The 23,755-nt window shown below is 36.4% G+C and overlaps 1 protein-coding gene, 1 long non-coding RNA gene and 1 pseudogene across 12 annotated transcripts in view; 1 reads left to right on the top strand and 2 right to left on the bottom strand.

The window, feature by feature from the left end:
- The window catches only part of SYNE1 (spectrin repeat containing nuclear envelope protein 1), a 406,416-nt gene that overhangs the window by 225,359 nt on the left and 157,302 nt on the right, over positions 1–23,755 (bottom strand). For 6 of the 11 annotated variants that reach the window (XM_039851317.1, XM_039851319.1, XM_039851318.1 and 3 more), the window contains exons 1-13: positions 23,200–23,367; positions 19,930–20,157; positions 19,469–19,567; positions 17,768–17,955; positions 17,241–17,364; positions 14,656–14,822; positions 12,281–12,434; positions 10,105–10,733; positions 7,893–8,072; positions 5,751–5,901; positions 5,275–5,433; positions 3,887–4,069; positions 1,286–1,387 (exon numbers count right to left, since the gene is read on the bottom strand). In XM_039851317.1, the coding sequence (XP_039707251.1) occupies positions 1,286–1,387; positions 3,887–4,069; positions 5,275–5,433; positions 5,751–5,901; positions 7,893–8,072; positions 10,105–10,733; positions 12,281–12,434; positions 14,656–14,822; positions 17,241–17,364; positions 17,768–17,955; positions 19,469–19,567; positions 19,930–20,157; positions 23,200–23,340 (2,505 nt within the window). In that variant the 5' untranslated portion in view covers positions 23,341–23,367. Of the gene's footprint in view, positions 1–1,285; positions 1,388–3,886; positions 4,070–5,274; positions 5,434–5,750; positions 5,902–7,892; positions 8,073–10,104; positions 10,734–12,280; positions 12,435–14,655; positions 14,823–17,240; positions 17,365–17,767; positions 17,956–19,468; positions 19,568–19,929; positions 20,158–23,199; positions 23,369–23,755 lie in introns of those variants that run through there. The other 5 variants (XM_039851327.1, XM_039851325.1, XM_039851326.1 and 2 more) reach the window with 2 other exon arrangements.
- On the top strand, positions 47–16,923 carry LOC120593480 (uncharacterized). The gene is made up of 4 exons (XR_005650378.1): positions 47–235; positions 454–615; positions 14,709–14,897; positions 15,482–16,923. It is a non-coding gene; the product is annotated as an uncharacterized LOC120593480 (long non-coding RNA).
- LOC120593493 (uncharacterized) lies at positions 17,056–17,174 on the bottom strand (annotated as a pseudogene).

Raw genomic sequence — 23,755 nt, 5'->3', positions numbered from 1 at the left:
TCTGGGCCAGAGGTCACTCTCTGGCATTCACCCCAGATGACTCAGAGATGCTGGCCACTCCACTCGAAGCAATCATTTCTCCTTTGGCAAAAACACCAGCAGTTAGCAAGCCTGTCTCTCACCGTTAAGGCAGCTCTGAGGGAGTTAGATATTAGACTCTTATGTCCACCAGTTGCAGGCGGCATATGTCCTATTCTCCAGATGGCACCACTAAAACCCTTCTCCCTTTTCTGAGGTAAGGTACAGGCACTCCCGGACCTTGTCGTGGAGTATGCCTATGTGTGTACGTGTGTGAGAATCTGGAGTTCAGCAGTAGCTCTCTCCCCAAACCCTGCTTCTGTCTTCTGCAAAAGTTCAACCGCTGCCCATTCATACCCTCGCCCTGCGTGGCAGGCATAAGTGCTCCTTTTCGCTTTTATATCATTAGCACCCCTTTTGCTCTCCTTGTTTCAGGTGAAATTTCTAACATTCTGGCACAGATATATCATCCACCGATGACACTAACTGATGGATACACCGTCTCACATCAGAGCAACAGTACACCTGACCCAGCAAGACTGATTCGTTAGAGAGAAGCAGAACACAGGACAAAGGCAAACGGGGAAGAAAGAAAAGGTAGAGAAAATGCATGAGGGCAGCAACAAATGGGTTAAAGTAATGCAGCAGAATCTTTAGCCTGGAGCCCACGGTGCTGGCCGAGGGACAGATCCCTCCTGCTGGTTGCTCTGAGGGCACCAGCACGTAAGTAGCCAGGTTTCCTGGTGCGTCCTGGTCCGCCCTGGCCTGCCTCATGGTCTCTGTGGATTTGTGCCATCTAACGGGCCTTGAAGAGAGATTTGCAATGGTGAATCACTTTAAACCCAAATACTCAGGAAATGAATTAGAAAAATTTCAATAAGGATATCAGATTCATAAATATGGTCTCTGTTCCTGTCTAGACATAAAATGGTTCATGAAGCAAGCTGGATGATACTACTCCTAAAATTTAGTAAGGAAAAAAAGGAACTAATCTCATTATAATATTTGAGTTAAAAATATGTTACTACTAGCACAAAGAATTCTAAAGATGTTACTATGTTAATCACCATTTACGATAAGGTCCATGTGTTTTCTTGGAATTATTATAATAATATAATGAGAATACATATATACATACATATGTACTTTAATATATAAATACATAAAGAATATAAGTTGTTTGATTGTTTTTTTTGTTTTTTGGTTTTTTTTGAGATAGAGAGAGTCTAGTGTATAGCAGTTATTACAAACCTGATTGAGTGCTTACCTGAAGGTCTGGTGGCGTTTCTAGATTTTTAGTTAATTCTTTTAGATCCTTAACTTTGGAATGAAGTTCTTCCAATTTCAATGCTTTGTTTTTAACTTCAGACTGTGAAATAAAAGACAAAGGGGAAAGCATAACTGGTTCAAACACTGACAAGTTATATTTAGCATTTATAATTTTAAGACTTAACTGTCAAAATGCCCCAACTTTAAGCTGGGATTAAAAAAAAAAAAAACTCTTTCATTTTATGATCATTGCCATTCTTTCTGAATGTGGAAAAATGTCACTATTAACTTTCACTTGGGGATATGAGGGAGTATGCAGAACTTCCTTTCCTCCTACCCTCTTTTATTGGGGGAAAAAAAAGCTCTTGGAAAAAATGAAACGCTAACCAAAAGTCTTGAGTCAATGGGAATTTTCAAGCTAACTGTCATTTACTCATTAGCATGGATATCACTGGTTACTAGGGCAGCATTAAACTCTCGAGGAAGCATTTCAAAGCAATCACACATCAGGAATGCCTAATTACTGCGGACCATATGTAAAACATAAGAAACCTTTCAAATAAAAATTAAAAAGATGTTAAAACAGAAATCAAGTTAATTAAGAAATTCGCATCTAATATTTTGCCTTTTTTTCACCGAAACTAACACAAAGAGAAGAAAGAATAATCAAAGAATCATTGCTAAACAAATTAGACACTTATAACCTTCATTAGTTATCTGGGGCCACAAAGGAACATTTAACAATGTAACCCTCTCAACTTAAATATCCTACCTAGGTGCTTTGTGGACACTAACGAACCTCCTGATACCTTTAAACTGGAAAGTAATTTACTTGCTCAGTAAGATGTGATGAACTGTCAGGCCCACTGGCCTTTTCCAGAAGGAGACTGGGCAATTAAGGCTTCACACTTAAACACCTACATTTAATTTGCTACTCAGCGACAGTTACACTATAAGGCACGATGCTGAATCCTGGTCATTGATTTTATTAGTTCGTGGGCCACGCAGACATTCAGGAACCTCAAAACCCATCTCTGTGAGTCACTGAATCTGGACATGTTGAACGTGGGGCTAATACCCACTAGCTCCCTGGTACCAGAGGTTAGGAACAGGAGTGTACTATATGCAAGTTTAACAACTGGCTCTCTAAAAAAAGGCCCTGGTTTGTTAGCATTCACCACCATTTTGAGTTACAACATGATGTTACTACACACGGAGTCAGAAGAGCCACACGGTAGCACGCCATTCAACAGTATTTCCATCATATGGGTGTAATAAATGTCAATAACTCAAGAGCCTAGATAACAGTAATATGAAAATAATAATTAGAAAGTGATATGCATTATTTTAAATTTATTTTTATTGATGTTTAAATATAATTTATTTACAATTTAATTTTAGTAATGGTTGTGTTTAACTCTGGCTCACGACATTCCTGAAAATGTAATTTCTGGCTTTTGTGAGCAGACTCAAGCATGATTCCAGCGTACACCACTGTCTGATCTGTGATGTTAACAACACCAAACATAATAACTAAAGAAGCAGTGGTATCCCTCCCCAATCGAACTTTCAGTCCAGATAACTTCCTCCACTTCTGTATGCCCTTAGAAATAGAAACAACCTCTAGAATGTTCTTTGGGTCAAAGACAGTTGGATAACTTAGGCAATAGAGATGATTCGACTATATTATTTCAGACTATAGTCATCCATTCACATATCTATCCTGCTCCACTTGTGTGCCAGGCACAGTGCTGGGCTCCCAAGCATATGACGATGAACAGCTTCTGCCTCCACCAAGAGCACAGTCAGTCATATGCTTTGTGAAACAGCTCATCTATTTCTCGTCACTCTATTTCCCCTTACTTTGCTTCATTTTTCATCACAGCCAAATCATCACTTGACATTTTACATATAATATATATTATAATATAAATAAGTAAACACTTTAAGGGTAGGGACATTGTCTGTTTTACTAGTCTATTCTTAATGTCTAAAATGCTGCCTGATATATTTTAGGTGCGCTTAAGAATTAGATGAGTGAATGAATAAATAAATGCAAGAAATGGGAATAAAAGGAGTTTAAAATAAATTGGTGACGAGAACTTCAAAAGGCCACTTTCTGTGGAAGTCTATGAAACTCCAATTTTCATTTTCTTTCATTTCTGAAAAGGAAGTGGAAGAACCAAACACCTGGCATAAGTGTTCAGCACACGGTAAATACTAGTAAACATTTTGTTTGAATGACGAAAAAATAAATACTAAATATTAATGAACGATAAACACTTTCAATTTGGTTTTTCAGTAGGAAGATGCTACATTCTCAGTTGAATGGCAAATATTATGGATTTTATGGGCTTTTACTGTTCCACTAATACTTTAAGTAAAATGTCCAAACTAACAAGTAATAAAAATGCAGGAAAAAACCCTCTTATCCAAGGCCTACTTCATCTTTCAAGTAAATAGCAAAAGATATTTCAGAGTTTGTTACACTCACATATGTCTCGAAATGAAGAACAAACTTTAGAAAAAGGACATAATTTTTTCATATCCTGGTCGATACTATACTATAAGCTCACAGATGAAGATGAGGTCAATTTACCTCAAATTCTTTGAGGAATTCTCCCGCCCTCAGGCTGTCATTCAGGTTGCTGATGCTTTCGGCCAGCTGTGGAACAGAATTGTTTGACCATCCTTCGATCTCATCTTTACTTGAAAGTATATCAGCCCAAAGGGACAGGCTCACCCTTAGCCTATCCATGTTCTCCTCAATTCTCTCTGATACCTGAGACAGAAAATGGAAACCATCTGGTTAATAGTCTGAGGCTTTGAGATGCTCCTTGCCTCATCAACGTACTTCAAATGTCAATGCTTCCTTAATCTGAAATTATATTCTGACTGAAAGCAAAGTTTTACAGAAATTATTGTAAGCTAATTAGTGTATCTGAGTCAAGTAAATGGTAACTATTACATAAATTGTTTCTGTCATTGGAGCTGGTTGAATTTCTGAGACATTTGGCTTTTGTTTGTAAATTGGGAAACTAACAACAACAGGTCTATTAGATCTACTATAATATAACTCACTCTAAGTATGAATTCTACAGGATAGGGGTCCATCTGGAGCATTATTATATTTATTTTTGAAAATAACACAATATGCCTGTTTTTTGTAATACTGAGATATAAAAATGGGCATAGACTTGAACACATTTATAGAATAAGTAAATACATAGGAGAGCAACCAACTTATTTAGCATGCTAAACTAATATCACTTAACTTTCTTCCCATAATAAGAATGTCCTTTTAAAAGTGGAGGAATACAAGGTTTTCCAAAGTCCCCAAATTATTTGATTACTGTATGTAAAAATTAATGTCTAACTAAGTAATTTAGCTTATGTAACGGATCCCACTATAGGTTAAACTTCTGACTCCAGATATTGATAATAGGGGGTCAACAGAATCACTGAATTTTTGAGCTGGAAAACAACTTAAAATATGTATGGACTTAGATGTAAAGTTCCAAGAGATCGAGTGACTTGTTCTATGGTCACACAGTAAATGACAGAGCAAGAACTAAAACCCAGGGACATAAACTACAAGTCCAATGTTTTTCGGTGCAAAATAGTAGTCTTACTACTTTAAATTATTTTATATTGGTTTAATGTTCTGTAGGATGTATATAAATTATTCTTTTATTTTTATCCATAATTACAGTTTTGAGAACAAAAAGAGTTATAAATTTGTTATGATTGAAACAATTAAGTAAAATTCTAGAAAATCTGCCAATAAGTTTTAACAAAATAAAGCAAATAATTTGTTTACTAGTTCTAAATTTTATGTGAATGCTATTTTTCTTCAGAATATCACATTTGCAGTTGGCATTAAAGATTAAACATAGAATTTGCATCTCTGAATAATGTTTGCCCCAAAATGTAATTCATAAGTGTGAATATATAAACTGTTCACAAAATCCCAGGTGATAAACTTACATCCAGCCATTTGTCCACAGTGCTCTCCATGTCTGTTTTCACCAAAATGACATCACTACTGTGAATTTTTTTCAGCTCAGATAACAACTGTTTTCCTTTACTGGTAAAATTATCCAATTCCTTCTGTTTATTACACATTTCATTCCTGGCAGTTTCATGCTGGGGACAAAAATGTTTCCTTAATTAATAAAATCATCAATGGTAAGTCAAGTTTAAAAACATTTTCCTTTAAGAAATTTAATTCGTGAATGATGTTGTGCAGAAACCAGTGATATTAATAAACTATGTAATATAATTTTCTTGAACTGCTAGAATCCTAAGATATCAGTATTCTTAAAAAGAAAAAGTTAAGCTTGTCAGCATGAATTATCTACATCTAAATGTACTGACAAGATTTGTATAAAGAATGCTTCATGAATTAAAAAATACTAAATACTAAAGTATTCTACTAAAATAAACACGTTTTGAATTATTACCTTGGATAAAGCCCATTTAAGATCCTCTTCATCTTTTATAGCAGTTTTGGTTACAATGACATTGCTGGCATTTTCTAAGACTTTAGACACAGCAGATTTCAAGTTCTGATATTCTCTCATTAAGTCAATAAGTCCACAGCATTGACCCTGGCTATAATGATTAAAGAAAAGACATCATTTATTTTCATGTGTCAGGGAAGAGAAGCGTTGACTGCAATTGGACCTGATTTATAACCGCATATTCATAGATGGATGTTGGAATCAAGAGAAAACCATATTTTTACCTACTGAGTTCAAAAGAGTGCTGGTCAATCTCACTTAGTCTAATGTCCAAAATGTTCTCATGAATGAAGAATGCCCACAGCCATTAAAATAAAATCTGTGACCTCAATGACATGCAAAGATAAATATATGTTCTTGAAAATTCAAACTTATGTAGGTGTCACCAAATTTCTGTTTTTTTAAATTGTTCCTTGATTTAATTACTTATAGTAGTATGTGTTGAAGGGAAGCAAAACAAAACAAAACAAATAAAAAACACTATTTGATAATTAAATACATATGAGGTTTTTTTTCTATTTCAATGTCACAAATTTTCATTGACTATGAATCCCCTGAAAATCGTCAAAGTAAGAAGATAGTTTTTGTTCATAAAAGTAAAATGCCTTTGAACAAGTAATTCTAAGAATTCTTCCAAAGAAAGAGATGTGCACTAAGATTTAGGTAAAGTGATATTTTTCTCACCAATATTTATAATAGGAGAAAAAATAGAAATAACTCAAATGTTAAAAATAGGCCAATAATTAAATAAATTCTGATACATTCTTATAATTGAATATTGTGCAACCTCTAATAAAGCATAATTTAGAGAATGTCCAGGGCTATTTATTGAAAAAACTATTCTTTCTCCATCAAACTGCCTTTGTCAAAAATCAATTGAGCATGTATGTGTGGCTCTATTTCTGAACATTCTATATGTTCCATTACCCTTTGAATTCACACTAAAACCAGGTAGTGTGAGTTCAATTCTTTTTCAAAATTGTACTGTTCTAAGTCTTCTGCTTTACATATACATTCTAGAATCAGTTTGTCAATTTCTACAAAACATCCTGCCAAGATTTTGATTAGGATTCTATCTATATAAAATAGACCTCAATAAGAAAACAAACAAGCCCCAAAAAAAAAAAAGAAAAAAAGTTGGCAATTGAACAGGTCAATTTGAACAAGATATATAAATGTTAAATAACATATCAAAATATGCTCACTATCACTGGATGTCAGGGAAATGCAAATTAAAAACACAATAACATATCTCTACACACCTATTATAATGTCAAACAAGCAAGCAAACAATGACTCGACGTTAAGTGCTAAAAATGATGTGGAACAAATGGAACTCTGATACACGGCTAGTGCGAACGCAAAACGGTGCAACTACCCAGGCAATTTCTTAAAAGCACACACCAAACAACCCATAAGTCCACTTTTAGGTATTTACTCAAGTGAAATAAGAACTTAGATACATATACAAAATTGAACATGAATGTTTATAGACACTTTATTTATATAATCGTCCAAACTGGAAAGAATCCGCTCACATGTGATTTTGAAAAAGACAATACTAAAGAGACAGAGAACTGACCAATGGCTGACAGGGACCAGGAATGAGGGGAGGGACTGACTACAATAAAACATGAGGACATTTTTTCAGGTGGTGCAACTGTTAGTGTGAAATTTGATAGTCATAACCGTTATATTACTGTATGAGTTTGTCAAAAGGGTGTACATTTAAAAGGGTGAATTTTACTGTGTGTAAATCATATCTCAATAACAAATAAATACAACAAAATGAAAAAAGGAAATGGAAATCAGAGATTAAGAGTCTCATGGTTGTACTTAGTAATTGTTGACAACTCCTGCTGTTAAGCATTGACTTTCACATGTAATTGTTATCTCAAAGTAACTTCCTCAGTCAAGTTCTGTAGGATTAAATGTTTATTGTTACTGAAGAGACACACTACTAAGGATGGCAAAAGATATTCAATTCTATTCAAATCATACCGAAGCAAATCAACAGGCAGTGACCCAATATCACAAAATAGGTAGAAGCTAAAAACAAAAACTGAGAATTTATTGACTTACTTTTCATGAATTAGTTTCTTGGTATCATCCCAGGTGACTTCTAAGCGGTTTATCTCTCTGTCGACTTCAGGTGCAAAGGCTACATCTTTCTGAGCAATTTGCTTAGCTTTGTCTTTCAACCAACACAGCTCGTGTTCATGAGAATTCAACTCATCTTCTAACTGATTAAAGACTCTCAACCTGTGAATTAAAATGATACTTTACTGAAGGTAGTGAAATAATACATTTTTTTTCTCCATAAAGCACACATATAGATAGCTAGAAAAACTTTTAACAGAGCAACTAAATATGTCAACTGATAAAGGTGCTTTTAAAGTCAACTTTTCATAATTCAGAGTGTACCTCAGAAAACATTTACAGTCAGTCTCAACTATTCACCTTCAACATCCTATTAAGTTTGTATTCTCTTTTTATTTTGCCTTGATGGTATAAAACTTTTTAAATGAGGGTTGACCTTGAAGGCAAAGTAGGTGAGTTCTTACATTGGTAAAAAAATCTTATTGTGTCATGAGGTCCAACTCATGTAAATTAATAGTTGTTTCACTTAAAAATAGTTTACCAAGCACTATAATACATATATATTTTAAAAACTTAAATCACATATCTTATTGAAAAGATTACCATGAGAAAAATTTCATTTTTTTGTCCCTAATATATTAATATTTGAGCATTTGTGAAAAGTGTCCACATAGAGGCAGCCATTGACTCTTTTATTCTTGCATTTTGGTTTAGTGCTGTAGAGTTTATAAAGTGAGCATACAGGCATTATCCCATTTAATTGCCAAAACAAAGTGGCTGGGAACATGCATTGTCATTATTTCCATCTTACAAGAAGAGAGGTGATTTGCTCACCTCTCTCGGATTTATGGCTGGGATTTAATAAATCAGTCAATTCATTGCAACATTTTTGATAGTCTCTGTGTGACTGTGGTGAGTTCAGTGTTGTGGGTATTAACATGGACCTTCTTCTCCAGCAATTTTAGAATCACCTGCCTGTTTGGCCCGAGCAGGCCTGAAAGGCCCAAGCAGACTCGAGAGGCCAGGCCACACAATGGCACCAGTCCTACTGCTGACTTCCTGGGTGACCCATTGGCTCCTTTGCCACCCTCGTTCCTCATTCTGTCCTTGCTCTGAAGCCTATTTTGTCCTTGCCAAATCTTACTCCTTTTTTAAAGTTTATTTTTAAACTAGTCAGATAACTTATTGCCCACAAGGCGTGTAAAGTAACCTCAGGAGCCACTATCATCTGACTAAAGCTTTGGCTCAATGTTTGATTCTGATTAAAAGGAAGCAACTTGCAATTGACATGGCAGCGTCAACACAACTCATGAATTAGGGACACTGTGGTATGACTGCATTTCAGCGATTTCTTTGCCCCCTGAGAAAATGGAAGAGAAAGTCAACCGTGAGAACATGAGTGGGGAGAAAGCTTCATCAAGAAGGAAAAATAAGATTGAGAAGAAAGCTACTGTATTAGGAGGAATAATTACTTTTCAAATTTACTGCAGGAAAATACCCTTGACCCCTTAGCTTCTCTATTAAAACTCACCTGGCAAAACGCCAGAGTGTGCTAAACCCTCTTCTCCTCCTTCTCCTAAGCAAACAGGTAAAAGTAGTCTCACTCTGCCAGGAGGATTGGTTTCACTTTAAGTGAATGAACACAAATCTCAAATGGCGGCCTGTCGCCTTACCAGGCTCCAGAGGTATCATTTCCATTTCCTCTGGACAGGAGAACGATTTCACACAATTTTCTCTTCACTGACCTCCTGTCGTCACTCGATTCTCAACTAATGAGCCCACTCTGTTTTTTTCTGAGAGGCTTGCTGCCACCAGGGACGAATTCCCTATTTTACCACCAAAACTACAAGTCTACTTGAATCATTGTCTTTCTCCTCTTATTATTCTTGTTACAGAAGATGAGTCCTTTCTCCTATCAGTTAAAAATTGCTTAAAGATAGATAATATGATCTATATACTCTATTGTAAATAAGATTGCAGAGTGGCTGATACGTAGCCCTTAGGAAAATCCCTAAGAAACCTCCCCAAAATTTTAGGACTTCTTAAGTGTCAAATTAGCCATTAATTGTATCCTAAAAACATAAAAGAAGAAAAGTTGCTAAATAGGGTACTATTAATGTGTTGCACAAGAGTTAATTCCAGCACAAATAAAAAAATCAAAGAGACAACTGGCTTCAATACAACTTCCTGTCACCTCTGCTGAAGCGCTTGGCGAGTAGGTTCTTTTAGTCGCTCTTTGTCGGTTCTTTCTTCGATGTCCTCAATACTTTTCAGCAACTCTTCTTTCTGGTCTTGGAATGCCTTTTTCAATACTGCCAGGGCATCTGCCTCACTCTGCTTGGTTCCCAGAAGGTTCTGGATGCTCTCTAATTCTAAACAGAGATGATCAGCTATAGTTCTGCAGGAAGTCCTTTGCTCAGAACTTCCGCTTTTAAGATGGTATTGGGCTTTGGTAAGAATGCCGTCCAGACCGATGGCAGTAGATTCGAATGTTTTAACATCTCGAATAGCGTCACTCAGGTCCTTCTCTAGTCGATCGGTCTGTTTCTTGTTCATACTGTTGGTTGCCTCCACCGTTTGCCGCAGCCGGAGGAGACCCCCTGACAGGGAGACGTGGCTCTGTACGAATTCCGCCACCTGGGACAGGGCAAGCTGCCGCCTCTCCACCACCTGGCTGGCTTCCTCGAACAGCTGGAAGCAGTCCTCCGCTTTGCCCTGGAGAAGGTGAAGGTCCTCAGCTCGACCCAGGGCACCCAGCTTTGCGAGGTGACCCTGCAGGCTTTGCAATTCCCCCTTTTTGCTCTCTATTTCTGCGGCGTGGTCCTGGAAAGGAAGAGAGTGTTATTGGCCCCTCGGATACACTATGGTTTAGGCTGCAGATATAATATAGAATCGGTGATATCGAGATCCATTTTAAATGTAGTGGTGGTGTAGTATTTAAAGGTCGTCTGCAGTGAATCTTTTAGAAACATTCTCAAAATTTCCCCTGTTTTGCTCATCTATATATTTCATGTAAAACACAACTCTTTTGTAGAACTAATTCATTCCATGGAAAAGATTTCTTTATGAATAGAAATAGCTAAAAGAAAATATATGTAAATAGATATAGATACGTAACTTGGAAGATTTTTAGATTATATATAATTTATATATATAATTTTATATTATAGAATACATACACTTTCTATATATAAAATGCTAAGTCAATCAGAGCTTAGAATTAAGTAGTGAAAGAGTGTGGACATTAGCATGTGGGTAAGGCAGATGAAACTTTGCACAAGTTTTATCTGCTTCCTTTTTAAAGAGATGTAGATTAACTGAGTAAAACCATTATGTAGCATATCTAACTGGCTCACGATAGATTTATCATTTAAGATCTATCTGAGAATTGCTAAGAATCTCGGTACGGTCCCCAGGAAAGAGAAATCACCACTTGCCTTAATCTGGACCACGCAGCCTCAATATTCCCTTCTGCTGAACCACTGAACTTTACAGGGCTTCTTGGAGCATTTACTTTTCAAAACTTACAAACTCAATCTCTGCCCCTTCGAGATGTAAATCTTTTTAAAAGCCTCTGGACAGTTTATAACCCAAGAATGTCTTTCTCAAAAGCCTGGTAGTCGGCTCTGTGCAATGTAATCATTAAGGAAGATGGCGCCTGAACCTTCCAGACTCTTTAGAGGGGAGAAGCCTCACTTCCGTGGGCACCTTGCTCCAAGTTGAAAAAACATCTGCCATCATGAAGATATGAGGAAGTACCTTTCTTTTGGGTGAAACGAATTAGCAAGCCCAGCATAGAGAAAGTACTCCATACAAATTAAATGTTTTATCATTAAATATTGTTATATGTTCATGTATCTTATCTCCAACGATCCCAATACCTGATTAGTATCTGATTTTTTAAACTTTTTTTTTTGATGCCAGGATAGATATTATGCATAATTTAAAAATAAGAAAAATAAATCATAAATTTTAAATAACTTGTACGCTAAATAGTAATTGAGAAAAAAACTATATTGTTAAAGCATTGGGATTCAGTATTAGTATTAGTTTTCCGCATTGGAACAAAACAAACTGGGAAGCTTAAAAATGAACATTTTCATCATTTCACCCTAGAAATCATTTGCTCCTCTTGGAAGAAATGGTATCTGAAGGTGGTTGTGCATTTTATCTGAAGTGGTTTTAACTGTTTCACGTATCTGCATAACACGTTACCTGGACCCACACGCTCGATTACGAAAACATTTATATAGGAATACAAACTTAAACTGCTGGCGAATGTGTGAGCTTTTTTTAATGTTGCATCCCTTTATAATTCTAGCGCTCTCTTTTATGAAAAAGTTCTTCCATCTTAAAAGAATATACTTTACCTTGTGCCGAATGAGAGCTGCGTGATGGTCGGTGATGCTTATCTCAGAAGTAGTTTGTAATTCACTGAGAAACAGCTTAATCCAGACAGAAAAGGAAAGAAGAAGTTCATCGAATTGCTGGTGTTCAGTGGCCACAGACTGAAGAAAATTAATCCTAGGCGGAGAAAGGTATTAAAGTTAAAATGCTCCATCACTGAACGGAAAAAGTTGATAGTTTTTTGGAATAAGCTTCAGCAAGGGCAAAACTGACATGGTTGCCTGCGGACAAACCAGAACTCTTGCTGCTTTCTGCCTTTCAAAACCTATTTCTCTCACGATTTTCCTCATCTCAGTGAACATCACCACTATCCATCCAGATATCCTCGGGGTCATTCCTGCTCCCCCCATTTCTTGTCTACTGCTTCTGAACTATGCGTTTCCTGTCACACGCCAGCACAGAATACTGTGCTCTTCCCTCCATTTCTACACTCCAGTCTAAATCTCCTCTCTTGCCTCCAGCCTCCAGCCTCCAGCCTCCAGCCTCCTAAACAGGCCTCCTTCCTGCCACCGTTGCCTCACTATAATCTACTTTTTAGAGAACAGCCAGAAATGAAATTAAGATAATCCAAACGTTCTCCGCCACACTTAAACACGGGGGCAATGTCCTGTTGCACGAAGGCAGGCAAAACGTGACTCCTTGAGAGGGATTCCACATAATCGACTTCTCCGACCTCATCTGACACAGCACTGCTCCCCACTGCTCCACACTGCCACTGACCTCTGCTTCCCCAATATCCCAGCTCATTACTGCCTCAGAGGCTTTGCCCTTTTTGCTCCCTCTGCCCATATGATTTACCCGCAAAGCACCATGGGTTTGCTTCCTGCACAGAATTCAGATCTTAATCAGATGTCATGTCCCTGGAGAGGCTTTGCTTGATCATATGTCTGAAGATATGCCAGTCTATGGTCCCTACTGTGTTACCTATGTTATTGTCTTCATGTTACTTAATACCACTGAAACAGTCTTACTCATTCACTTGTTTAGTTACATGTTTATCCTTCCCTCACTCAGTGAGATAGGACTCTACCTGCCTTGCTTACTACTATGTCCCTAGCACATAGAAAGGTGCTTGGGATATGGTTGGGGATCAGCTATTGCTTGTGTAATAAATAAATTTGATTGATTAGTAACAGGCGATCTGAGGTCAGAATCCAATACTGTCATTAAGATTAATACCTCAGTCAATTATTAATATTCATTACAATGGTTTGTATCCAAAGTTCAACTTTTATTTTGAATGTTTTCACACATTTGTATCATTTTAAAAGCCCTTTCCTTTCCCTCTGTGAGAGAAGCATAGGGCAGATCCTACTCTATTTTACAGAAAGGTGTTCATTTTTCAAGAGCTGGTACCAATCCGTCAGCCTTTCCCGAATCTATTCAAATGTCCCTTCTTTTTGTTTCCATAATATTCTGTGCTCAACACTCTCATTGACTTTCTTGTTGTCCCCATGCTGATCTGTAAAATGCTGAGGTCAGTTTTATGTATTTTTATGGCTCCAGTATCTGATATGGTGCCTGGTATTCAGCAGGTACCCAAGAAAGATTTGCTGACTGGTTGAATAAACAGTGGAACGAATACAAGCTTTATGAAGTAGACAGCAGAGCTCTGTTTACTGTTGCTATGCTCAGCACATGGAAGAGTGCCCTACTCAAGGCAGAGACTCAATAAATATTTGCTGAACTAATGAACTAAAAGGATGACTGAAAAAATTAAATGACTTATTCAAGATGACATGGGTAATCAATAACAATTTAAGGCAAAACTTTAGAAAGCCGATTGTTAATCATGTAGTCAAAGAGGCTTTAATTTATTTTTGCTTCCATTTAATATAATAGCAATTTCCTTGCTCTCTACAAAGTTCTGTATTGGAGTGAAATGAAATATATATATACAATGCCTATATGTATATATACAATGCCTGTGTGTGTGTGTGTGTGTGTGTGTGTGTGTATAATGCCTATATGTATCTAGGTAATGCCTCTGTTGAAACCTATGTTAGGCAAAATTTTAATTATCATTACTCTCCTGTACACAAATATCTTAATAAATAATACAAACGTGAGCAAACCTACTTTCTTCAATATATTTCAACTAGTTTGATCATTTGCCTTGGTTATGGGACTAAAATTTTGAGTTGAGGTTTATCAGAAAGGCTAATTTTTGAGTGCTTTAATTTTTAAAATGGCAAATAAATAAATAATAGTTTTCACCCCTTCCATACTTATCCCCTGAATAGTTGAGTAGAAATAAAAGTAAACAAAACTATTCTTTTTTAATTTATCTGATCATCATTTTTAAAAATAAACAATATTAGATTTTTTTAAAAACAACCTTTTGCTAATTATCTGTGGCAAATCTCTCCATCTCTCATCCAACTGCTCCAGATGTAGCTTCATCATTTTCACATCATCTTTGGAGGCCAATGAGAATAATGATTCCTTCACTTGCAAAAGGTTACTGTAGATCGCGGCCTGGGATACCACTTCACTTTGCAGTGCCTGAGAAAAACAGAATATATTAGAGATCTCAGCCCGCAGTGATTGACAAGGAAACCACAGGACCACATGACACAGGTGGGTGTTGTCCAAAGACTTTGCAATCTTGCAAAATGCAAGTCATTGGGACCAGGCTAAAGAAAGCTTTCGTTACTTGACTTAGAAATGGATTAGCTTAACTTCTAAACATGAAAAATGCTACTGAAACCTGAATTAGTTTTCCAGAGTCTGACTTATATTAAGTTAGACAAATTTAGAAGCTGTAGCATTTCTTTCAGGATGCAGAAACTGAATAAGTGAGGATCAAAGGAAAACAATGGCTAAACAGAAACAATGCTTATCTAATATTAAAAAAAAAGACACAATTCAAGGTAACAGGAACACCGTCTTTCTTTCAGTTTAGAGACATATTAGGCCAAAGTGGGGAACCTACATGCTCTTTATTTTATTTTCATGCAACAGAACTACTTAGTTTTTCAATTTAATTGGTTAATGAATCCCTTAGATGTAGTGAGTGGTGCATAAAAGTTGTAGTTCCTACCTAATAAGAGATAAACACTCTATGTAAATAATAACAAAATAACATGACGTTAAACTGGGATGATAGGTGTAGCATGTCACATAGTAAACACTTGTCAAAATGTCTTCTTCCCTCTCTCTAGGGAGACCACATGTGTGATGCAAGCAAATTTGCTAATGGTATCAGAGGAAGGAGAATACAGCCCATGGATGACAGCAAAGACCACATAGCAGAATTGGGACTTAGGCTGAGAAGAACAAAGGACACAAGGCCAGGAGAGAGGAACGTACAAGAAATGCACAGAGCACAGTTGGGAGACAGCGTGGCTAACACAGAGTGACTGAGACCTGCAGTCTGCTCTCAGACCCTTAAGTCACATAGTGCTCGTTTTCCATATAGTATGTGAGGAATACAATTTTATATGGCCAGATAGCTTTGGGTCATTTTTAAGAAAAAGAGGTGTGATTTCCCCTCTTAGAGCATCTCACGTTGTATTTCCAGGAAGACAAACACCAGACTGCGGACTGAGAACCACCCTCTATCCTCCAGGCAGGACTGCCACTGGAGGTTTCTGAGCAGGGAATTTTGGAGAGATTAATGCAGAACATTAGTATTTAATAAACTAGAAAGGCAGGAGTACCAGGAGTATGGGGAACCCTCAAAGTGAAGGAAAAAGAAAACTTTCAGATGGGGTAATAGGTTCAGATGTTTCAGACATTCTCTGATGGAGTGTTTAGAGAAGTGATTATGAAAAGTGAAAGGATGGAGCTTCTCCTTAAACTTTTTATAAAAGGTGACGGGAAAAAGTTGGGGTATAAATCTGTCATACAACAGGTGTCTCTTGAGAAGGAATTTTGCCTGTTCAATTTTCTTGCATAAACAGTATCATTTCAAGTAAGTTATTAATCCCTAGAAATTAGTAACATTGCCTGTACTTTCAATAATACTAATGATTTTTTTAAGTTTAAAAGGTTGGCTTCTTCGAGGATGCAATCAGATAGTATTCTTTGTCTTTCTATCACCTGCATTTGTGCTCATTCTTTGGTTTCTGTATTGCTTAAAAATAATTATTACTGTGGCCTTTTTCTATATTGTATTCCTTCCCTCTCTAAAACAACCTCTTTATTACCAAAAAAATCACAAAATTACAAAAGTAGAAAGAATATACGTATGCCTAGCTTCCAAAATTATTCCAAAATTATTCAACATTGTTTCATCTATATTTCTACTCGCTCCTCCCTCTGCTCAACTGCCAGATAACTTGAGTTTGGATGACAGACATTAAATGGTAGGATGTTCTAATGCATCATGCAAATTGAGCATCATAATGTTCACCATTATTTTGTTTCTCAGGTCTGGGTAGTTCTTTTTGGGTCACAAAATTAGAGCAAGAAGTTAAGTTAGACAGCAGGTTTCATTTTTGCTTGTGCTTGCTTGCTCGCTTGCTCACTTGCTTTATTTATTTATTTATTCATTCATTCATTCATTCATTCATTTAGCTGGCTCTTTTTGGGATCACAAAACCATAGCAAGAAGTTAAGTTAGATAGCAGGTTTTGTTTTTGCTTTTGCTTGCTTCCTTCCTTCCTTCCTTCTTTCTTTCTTTCCTTTCTTTCTTTCTTCCTTTCATTCATTCTTTCTTTTCTTTCGTGAGGCAACCCTTGGTTGACCTCACAGATTGCAAGGATCCTGTCAGCTTACAATCCCTTATTTTTTGCGCCTACAGCACCTGGTCTTCCTAGGTGGTCTCCCATCCAAGTATTAACCAGGCCTGGCCCTGCTTAGCTTCCAAGATCAGAGGGGATTGGGCTTGTTCAAGGTGGCAGGGCCATAGACTGCTTTCGTTTTATAATGCAACCGTAACGAAGAGCATTTATCTTCCTCACACTTCCTTGAGCTTGCCTGTATTAACTGAAGTTCGCTCTCCACTTTGGCTCTGTCTGCAGAAATGTCCATTTCTGGGGAACTGGCGATAGCTTCGCACCGCTCCAGCCAGGTCAGAAAAGTTGACAGTTCTTTCTCTAGCCTAAAGAAAGCAGAGATAAGGAACGAATTCATATAAAAGTATCATTCCAGAAAACTACATCTCTCTGAACTTGGAGGGTCCAACACTGATCATTACAAAAAACACAATGTTGGTTATCTTATTTCTAGACATGGAGGGAAAAATGCTATTCTTTTCACGTTTGTGTATGTCTTTGCACACGTGTCTCTATCTGAATCACATGGAATGAGATGCATTAACCCTCTTCCTTCTCGGGGATTGTCAGCTTCTAACGAAGATCGAGGTCTTCTCTGTTAGACACGTGACTCGATGTGTTCTATGCCCGGGGAAGTTATTACACTTAGAGAACAGCTGGCCCAGGATTTCCTGTTTAAGGGAAGTTATTGAAACCCAAGCTGCCAGCTCAAAAAGGAAGGCTGCTCACCTCTGCCAGGTGGCCAGCAGGCTCTCCAGCACAGTCTGTCTCTCCTTGGCCTGACTCAGTGTCCCCTCGTATTCCCGCTGTAGTGTCTCAACGTCCTGAATGGAGCGGCCTCTGTTAGCGACCTTCTGTGCACTGGCTGAGAGAGCAGCCACTGAGCTGTTCAGTGACTCCAGAGCCTGACAAAGATCCTGATGAGAGGACAAAGGAGTGCAGTGAAGGCACAACGTCGAGAAACGAGACCTGCATTTTTCCGTGAGACCCATTCTCACCCCAGTTTTTCCCTCAGTCAACCACAGTGGTAGGAAAAGAATATCTGCCCGTAGATTTCCAGCAAGATGTGGTGAAGATGAGGAGGAAGTTACTTCACGAAGGCAGAAATCAAAAATCAAAATGGAGACTACTCCCCAGATAAAATCGTATTGCTGTATATCTGAATAATTTCTACTTTCCCTTAAGTCAGATAATTTGTGAGAATTATTATTCGTTTTATGCCAAATGTAGTTTTAAAAAACCTCTCAATTCCTATTTTACAAGAGCTGTATGTAACATGCGATATTTTCTAAAAGAAATATATGAAAAGAGTTATGGCTGCCACAGCTGCTATCAGAAATCAGTGATAATAACAATAAAGGTGCCTCAGAATGTGGCAGGTACTGTTATGTACATTACATATATTAACTCATTTAATCTTCGTTCACCATTCCCATTTTATGGATCAGAAAAATCAAGACGAGGAAAAATAACTTGCTTTAGAAATGTGAATATTAGAAAAAAATATTATCCTCTCTAGTTCTCAATTATTAACTTAGTTGTCTATTAAAGTAATTCCATCGGGAGGGCAAAAAAATAATTCCATCAAATTCAATTTTCCTACTTTTTCCTACTATTTTCCTACTATTTTCCCTCATTTTAGTGTGTGGGGGTATTTTTTTTTTTTAAATACATAAGTAACACAAAAATGCATTCTTCCTATAAGTATTCCAATGATATACATTCCACTCCCCTTTCCAGATGTGCCCTTGTCAATCGTTTGCTTTCTGCAAACACTGCCGCCCGTTTCTCTGCATTTCTGTATATCATGTATACACATGCATATGTAGCAGGGACAACGAATACATCTTTGTTTATTAATTAACAGATGTTTCTTTTAAATATTCCTTCGAGCCTTATTCTCTTCCTTTGCTCCTTCTTCTAAGCTCTGCCAAAAGCGTCTACTCGTTACTTTGCGGAACAGCTCACAAAGGTCACCAGTTCAGGGACCAGACCAAAAAAGCTAGTCATTGGGAATAGGTTAGTGAGGACACATTCTTTGCACGTCTGAGTGTAATGGGTTAAAATCTGAAATCTGCTAGGCACATTTTTTTCTGCACATAATTTTTATAATGCTGGCAAGAGGTACCAGGCTTTATTAAAGCTATAGTCTGAAAAAGTTACATGTTCCACTTAAGAGAGGAATATATTTTAAATGAATGCCTTTTTTTTTTAAATGAATGCCTCTTTAACTTGCATTTTAAATGAAAATTTATTTGCATACTTACATGTCTTGTGTTATATGAGGTAAATATGCTTTATCTATATCAATTAACATAAAAATCTTTTCAATTTTAACTCTCATAAAAATATTTACTGTTTTCATTTTCAGCAGGAATTATCAAATCTCTGAGTTCATAAATAAGCAGAAATGTTGAATCACACTCTTACCATATGTTCTTGAAGAGCTTTGTATGTTTCTGTAGCTGAAGAACATATTTTAATTGGATCAGCAAGTTTATCTTCAAATTCAGACACAGACTGCTGAATCTAAATCATTGGTGAAATAGAAAAATAATGGTGAGAAAAATATACATCAAGGCAAAGCAGCATGCCTATCTTTTTTGGATAACTTTCAATTCAGTTTTTAAAAATCTAAAATGAATGCATCCTATTATTTGAAAAAAATATAAATAAATCTAAAAAAATATAAATGTCTATCTGAACACATTTTTATATTCCCTCAAAAGGTGTACCATATAAATAATTACAAATGTAGGTATCACTGATAACTTGATAATAACTGATATATGGTATCTTTTCTTTGTTCCACTATTTCTGGATTGTGTATTGCGTTTCGCTATTAATGCAACATGAAACAGGTAACTTAACGTGGATGAATCGGTTCTTACCTTTCTAAGATTCTCTTCAAACTTTTGCTGCTGAGATATATGCCCCAGGATTGTTCCTTCCAGACACTGCGCATGCTCTCGGAGCTCTTCCCAGTATCGTCTTATCTGTGTCAACTTGGCTTTCATTCGAGCAGATTCTCCGGTGGTAAGAAACTGGGCAAAAGACTGAACTTCTTCTTCTAGTCCTGTAATGCTGCTGATCTTACTTTCTATTTCTTGAATTGTGACCTAATAAAACAAGGAAAATGAGCAAGCTTGCCTTCCTGAAATGATATAATTGTTTGCAGAAAGAGAAACCTGACATTTTAACGTAGTAGGACAGCTACAGAACAGCTATGAAAAACATCATGTGTTTCCTGACCTCATTTTTTAAGGAATAGATATGCAGAGAATGTCTAAAAAATAGAAACGTGGTGAGCATGCTCTCTGGATAGAGGAAAAAGAGAAATAGCTATGCTGCTTGCAGTGAAGTGAGCAGAGAGATGTCTCTGGAACTCTTCAAGTATCTCTGAAGTTACAGAGAATTCCCAGCTTACAAGTATTTTAACCAATGGATCTGGGAAGCAGTGTGTTCCAATAACTCACAGGAATGCTAATATTGACATTTCATGTACATTTCCTAAAATGTGGTTGAGTAGTTCATATTTTACCAGACTAAAAGCTTTTCTGATTCCACTCCTACCTGAAGCCAGTCTCTTCAAATTTACCATCCATTTTTTTATGCCAGTGGTTTCCAAGTTTGGAATACATTAAGATCACCTGGTCCCCATTCGAGGAACTCAGATTCAGTAGGTCTAAGGTGGGGCCAAGACCTGTAATTTCTAACAACTTCTCAGGTGATGCTTCTGTGGCCGACCCCGGGCCCCACTCTGTGACCACTGCTTTATTCATTACCTGTGTAGTAAAGAGCCTACGTACTATAATTTCCATTGGGGCCAGAGAACATTTTATATATTAGCCGATATATAAAAGTGCTGAAAACCACTAAAAGGGGTGTGTGTGTGTGTGTGTGTGTGTGTGTGTGTGTGTTGTGTAGGAAATGCGGTGTCTCTCATAAACATACAGGCATGTTTATGTATGAGAGAATGAAAATTATTTCTTTGAGGAAAAGAGTCAAACAGTCCAATCAAGATAAAGCCAAAAATTCAGACAAGTCTAAATTTCAGGTAATCAAAATGGAAAATACAGTTACCCTAAAAACAGATAAATGTGACTCCTGTCTAGATGAGATAACATAGTGGGAAATAATTTCTGTCTAGATGAGACAATCAGAGATAATTTACACCAGATCAGTGCCTGTGCATCACTTATTTTTATTTTTCATATGCATGACTATAGCAGTATATCTGATAGATATTTGTTTGAGCATTAATATAATCTTCCTTCATTGAGCTGTTTTTTAAATGATAGATTTTAGAAAAACTACTCATAAATTAAACAAAAGTATATTGAGTGTCTCTGATGTGCCAATAATTGTTCTAGGTGCTTGCAATACTTTAGTGAAACAATCTTAGTTAAGATCGAAGTTCTTAGTTCTTAGAGTAATATGTCATCGAGAAATTCGTAAATGCAAGCTATATAATAGTATTGTTGGACTGTGGCAGTAATTTTTCTAATCTAAGAAGAGAAGATGAAAAATGAACCCAGTATGTGCCCTTATCATTTGTAAATTATCAATTAGGAATAAGAAATCAATCAATTTGGAATAGCACATAATGAAGAACAAAAATGGGCTTATAAAAAAGATTTCACAACAATACTAATGTTGTGAACTAATTTTATCCTAATAGTTTTAAATTGAAAACATTATGACAAAGTACTATCATATTTTTAATATTTCCCACAGTAGTCTTTTGTTTGGAAATAAAACATTAACCTATTAGCCAAATTCCATAGTAAAGTGCATTCCACTCTGTCTTTGCTTATTTATAGCAAGTATGTATTTTCTGATATTTATATTTATTTGATACATTTATAGCTTGTTTCAAAATGCCATATTGGAATGTTAAAATGTAATTTCATCTGATAGCACGGAAATTCACAATTGAATGTTTATATACTTAAAATTAAAATATGTAATCATTTGGTTTCCTACAGAGCAATAAGGTGATGAAATTTGATCACTGATATATTTTCGAAGTCCTGGAATTAAGGTTTAAATAATAGTGAAATGAATTAATAGAAAGGATAAGCAAATTGAAAAGTCTATGTCAAAAATTTTGAAAGGAAATTTTTGAGACAAAACTATTTGAATGCTATTCTTTGTGTTCTTAAAATTTAGTAAAAATAATTAAAGGACAACTTTTAAAAATTGTTTTAAAGATTAAACATACGCATGAATATTCTTTAATGGCTTGGCTTCCGGTTTTCCTGGTATACCACACAAGACAGAAGCAGACAGTGTATACCAGACTCCACATAGCCTTGCTTGCGAAAGATGCATGATAAACCGGGATAATCTGCACAGCACATAAACTTGGCTAGGCAACATTGCACCCTCCCACTGTGCACATGACAATAACTTGTTCTGCGTCATAATGTGAAATGTTCTCTCACTTTCATATTTATTTTACTACATTTAGTAGCCTAATTTTGAAAATATGTAAAAATTGTCTATTAAAAAAAAGAGAAATGAACACTCAGAATTCATTTCTTTCAGCTCATTTTTTTTCTTAAATTATTCGAATGAAGTAAACAAGGATAGTCTATGCACATGGTTATTTTGGAGCTGAGGGAGCTTAAGTATCAGAGCAACACAGTCCATGCCCCCAAGGTCATCACAAATGAAAGAACTGTAGCAATGGGCTCTGATTGCTTTGCCTAAAGAAAGTAATTTCTCCTCCTTGTGCTTTTGAGGGTAAATGCCACTAATATTTGAACTAGATATTTGGGACGATTCTATAAAGTACAGTTGTAGATGATGACTACATTTCATGTTGTATAAATGAATCAACAGAGCACTCCAATGAGATTAATTCAAAATCAAGGAAAAGAATACTGTAACCATAAAAACATTTTAATGATATTGCACACAATATTGACTTTGAATGCGTAAGTTAGACAATATTAATACATAATTCCATCTATAAACTGTCGCCCAGTATCAATTAAGACCTCTTAGCTCAACGTTCTGTGTGAACTTAATTTTAATAGGATCACAGAGCAATGAAAGATTTGTTTGGGGCTGAATAGGATTTGATGAAACCTAAAAAAAGAGTTTTTAAAAGCTAGACATAAATTATTAACGTAATGAACGTGTGAGCAGGTCACCTTAATTTGGCTGATTTGCACGTCCATGGCAGATGACGAAGTTTCCAAGGCATTGAGTTCTTTTTCTTTCTCAGTTATCCAGATGGACAGGGTCTCAAAATTATTGCCAAAATGATCCCACTTGTTTTTCACCATTTCCATGGTTTTAATACTAAAATTAACCAAATTAAGTAAATAAAATGCAGTATTTTAATAGAAAACAATACATTTTCCTTTAAATTACCAGGTGAAAAGATAGTCAAGACATTTGTGACCATGCCAACGTTGAAACTATTAGAACAGAGAAAAAAAAATGCACACTTGATCTGTAGTTTGTCAAGTCTCATCTTCCTGTCTCCTCTGAGAATGAGCATTTAACGAGGTAGCATCTACACCATGTTATGGATGAAACTGTGCTTCGAACAAAATATTGCTGGGTCCAAAGGGGTTTGAATACAGACATAACCTGGTTAAACTCTGCACGTGACCAGTAGTTGCCAGGACTTATTAACTAAGCTGCCTGCACAGATTCCAGTGCACACAGAATTTTAGCGCTCCTACTTTTGTGGACGTGGTC

The sequence above is a fragment of the Pteropus medius genome, unplaced genomic scaffold (genome assembly GCF_902729225.1).
Source record: "Pteropus medius unplaced genomic scaffold, Ma_sr-lr_union100, whole genome shotgun sequence".
NCBI lineage: Eukaryota > Metazoa > Chordata > Mammalia > Chiroptera > Pteropodidae > Pteropus > Pteropus medius.
The sequence above is the reverse complement of the archived record's forward strand: the minus strand, read 5'-3'. Positions and strand labels throughout refer to the sequence as shown.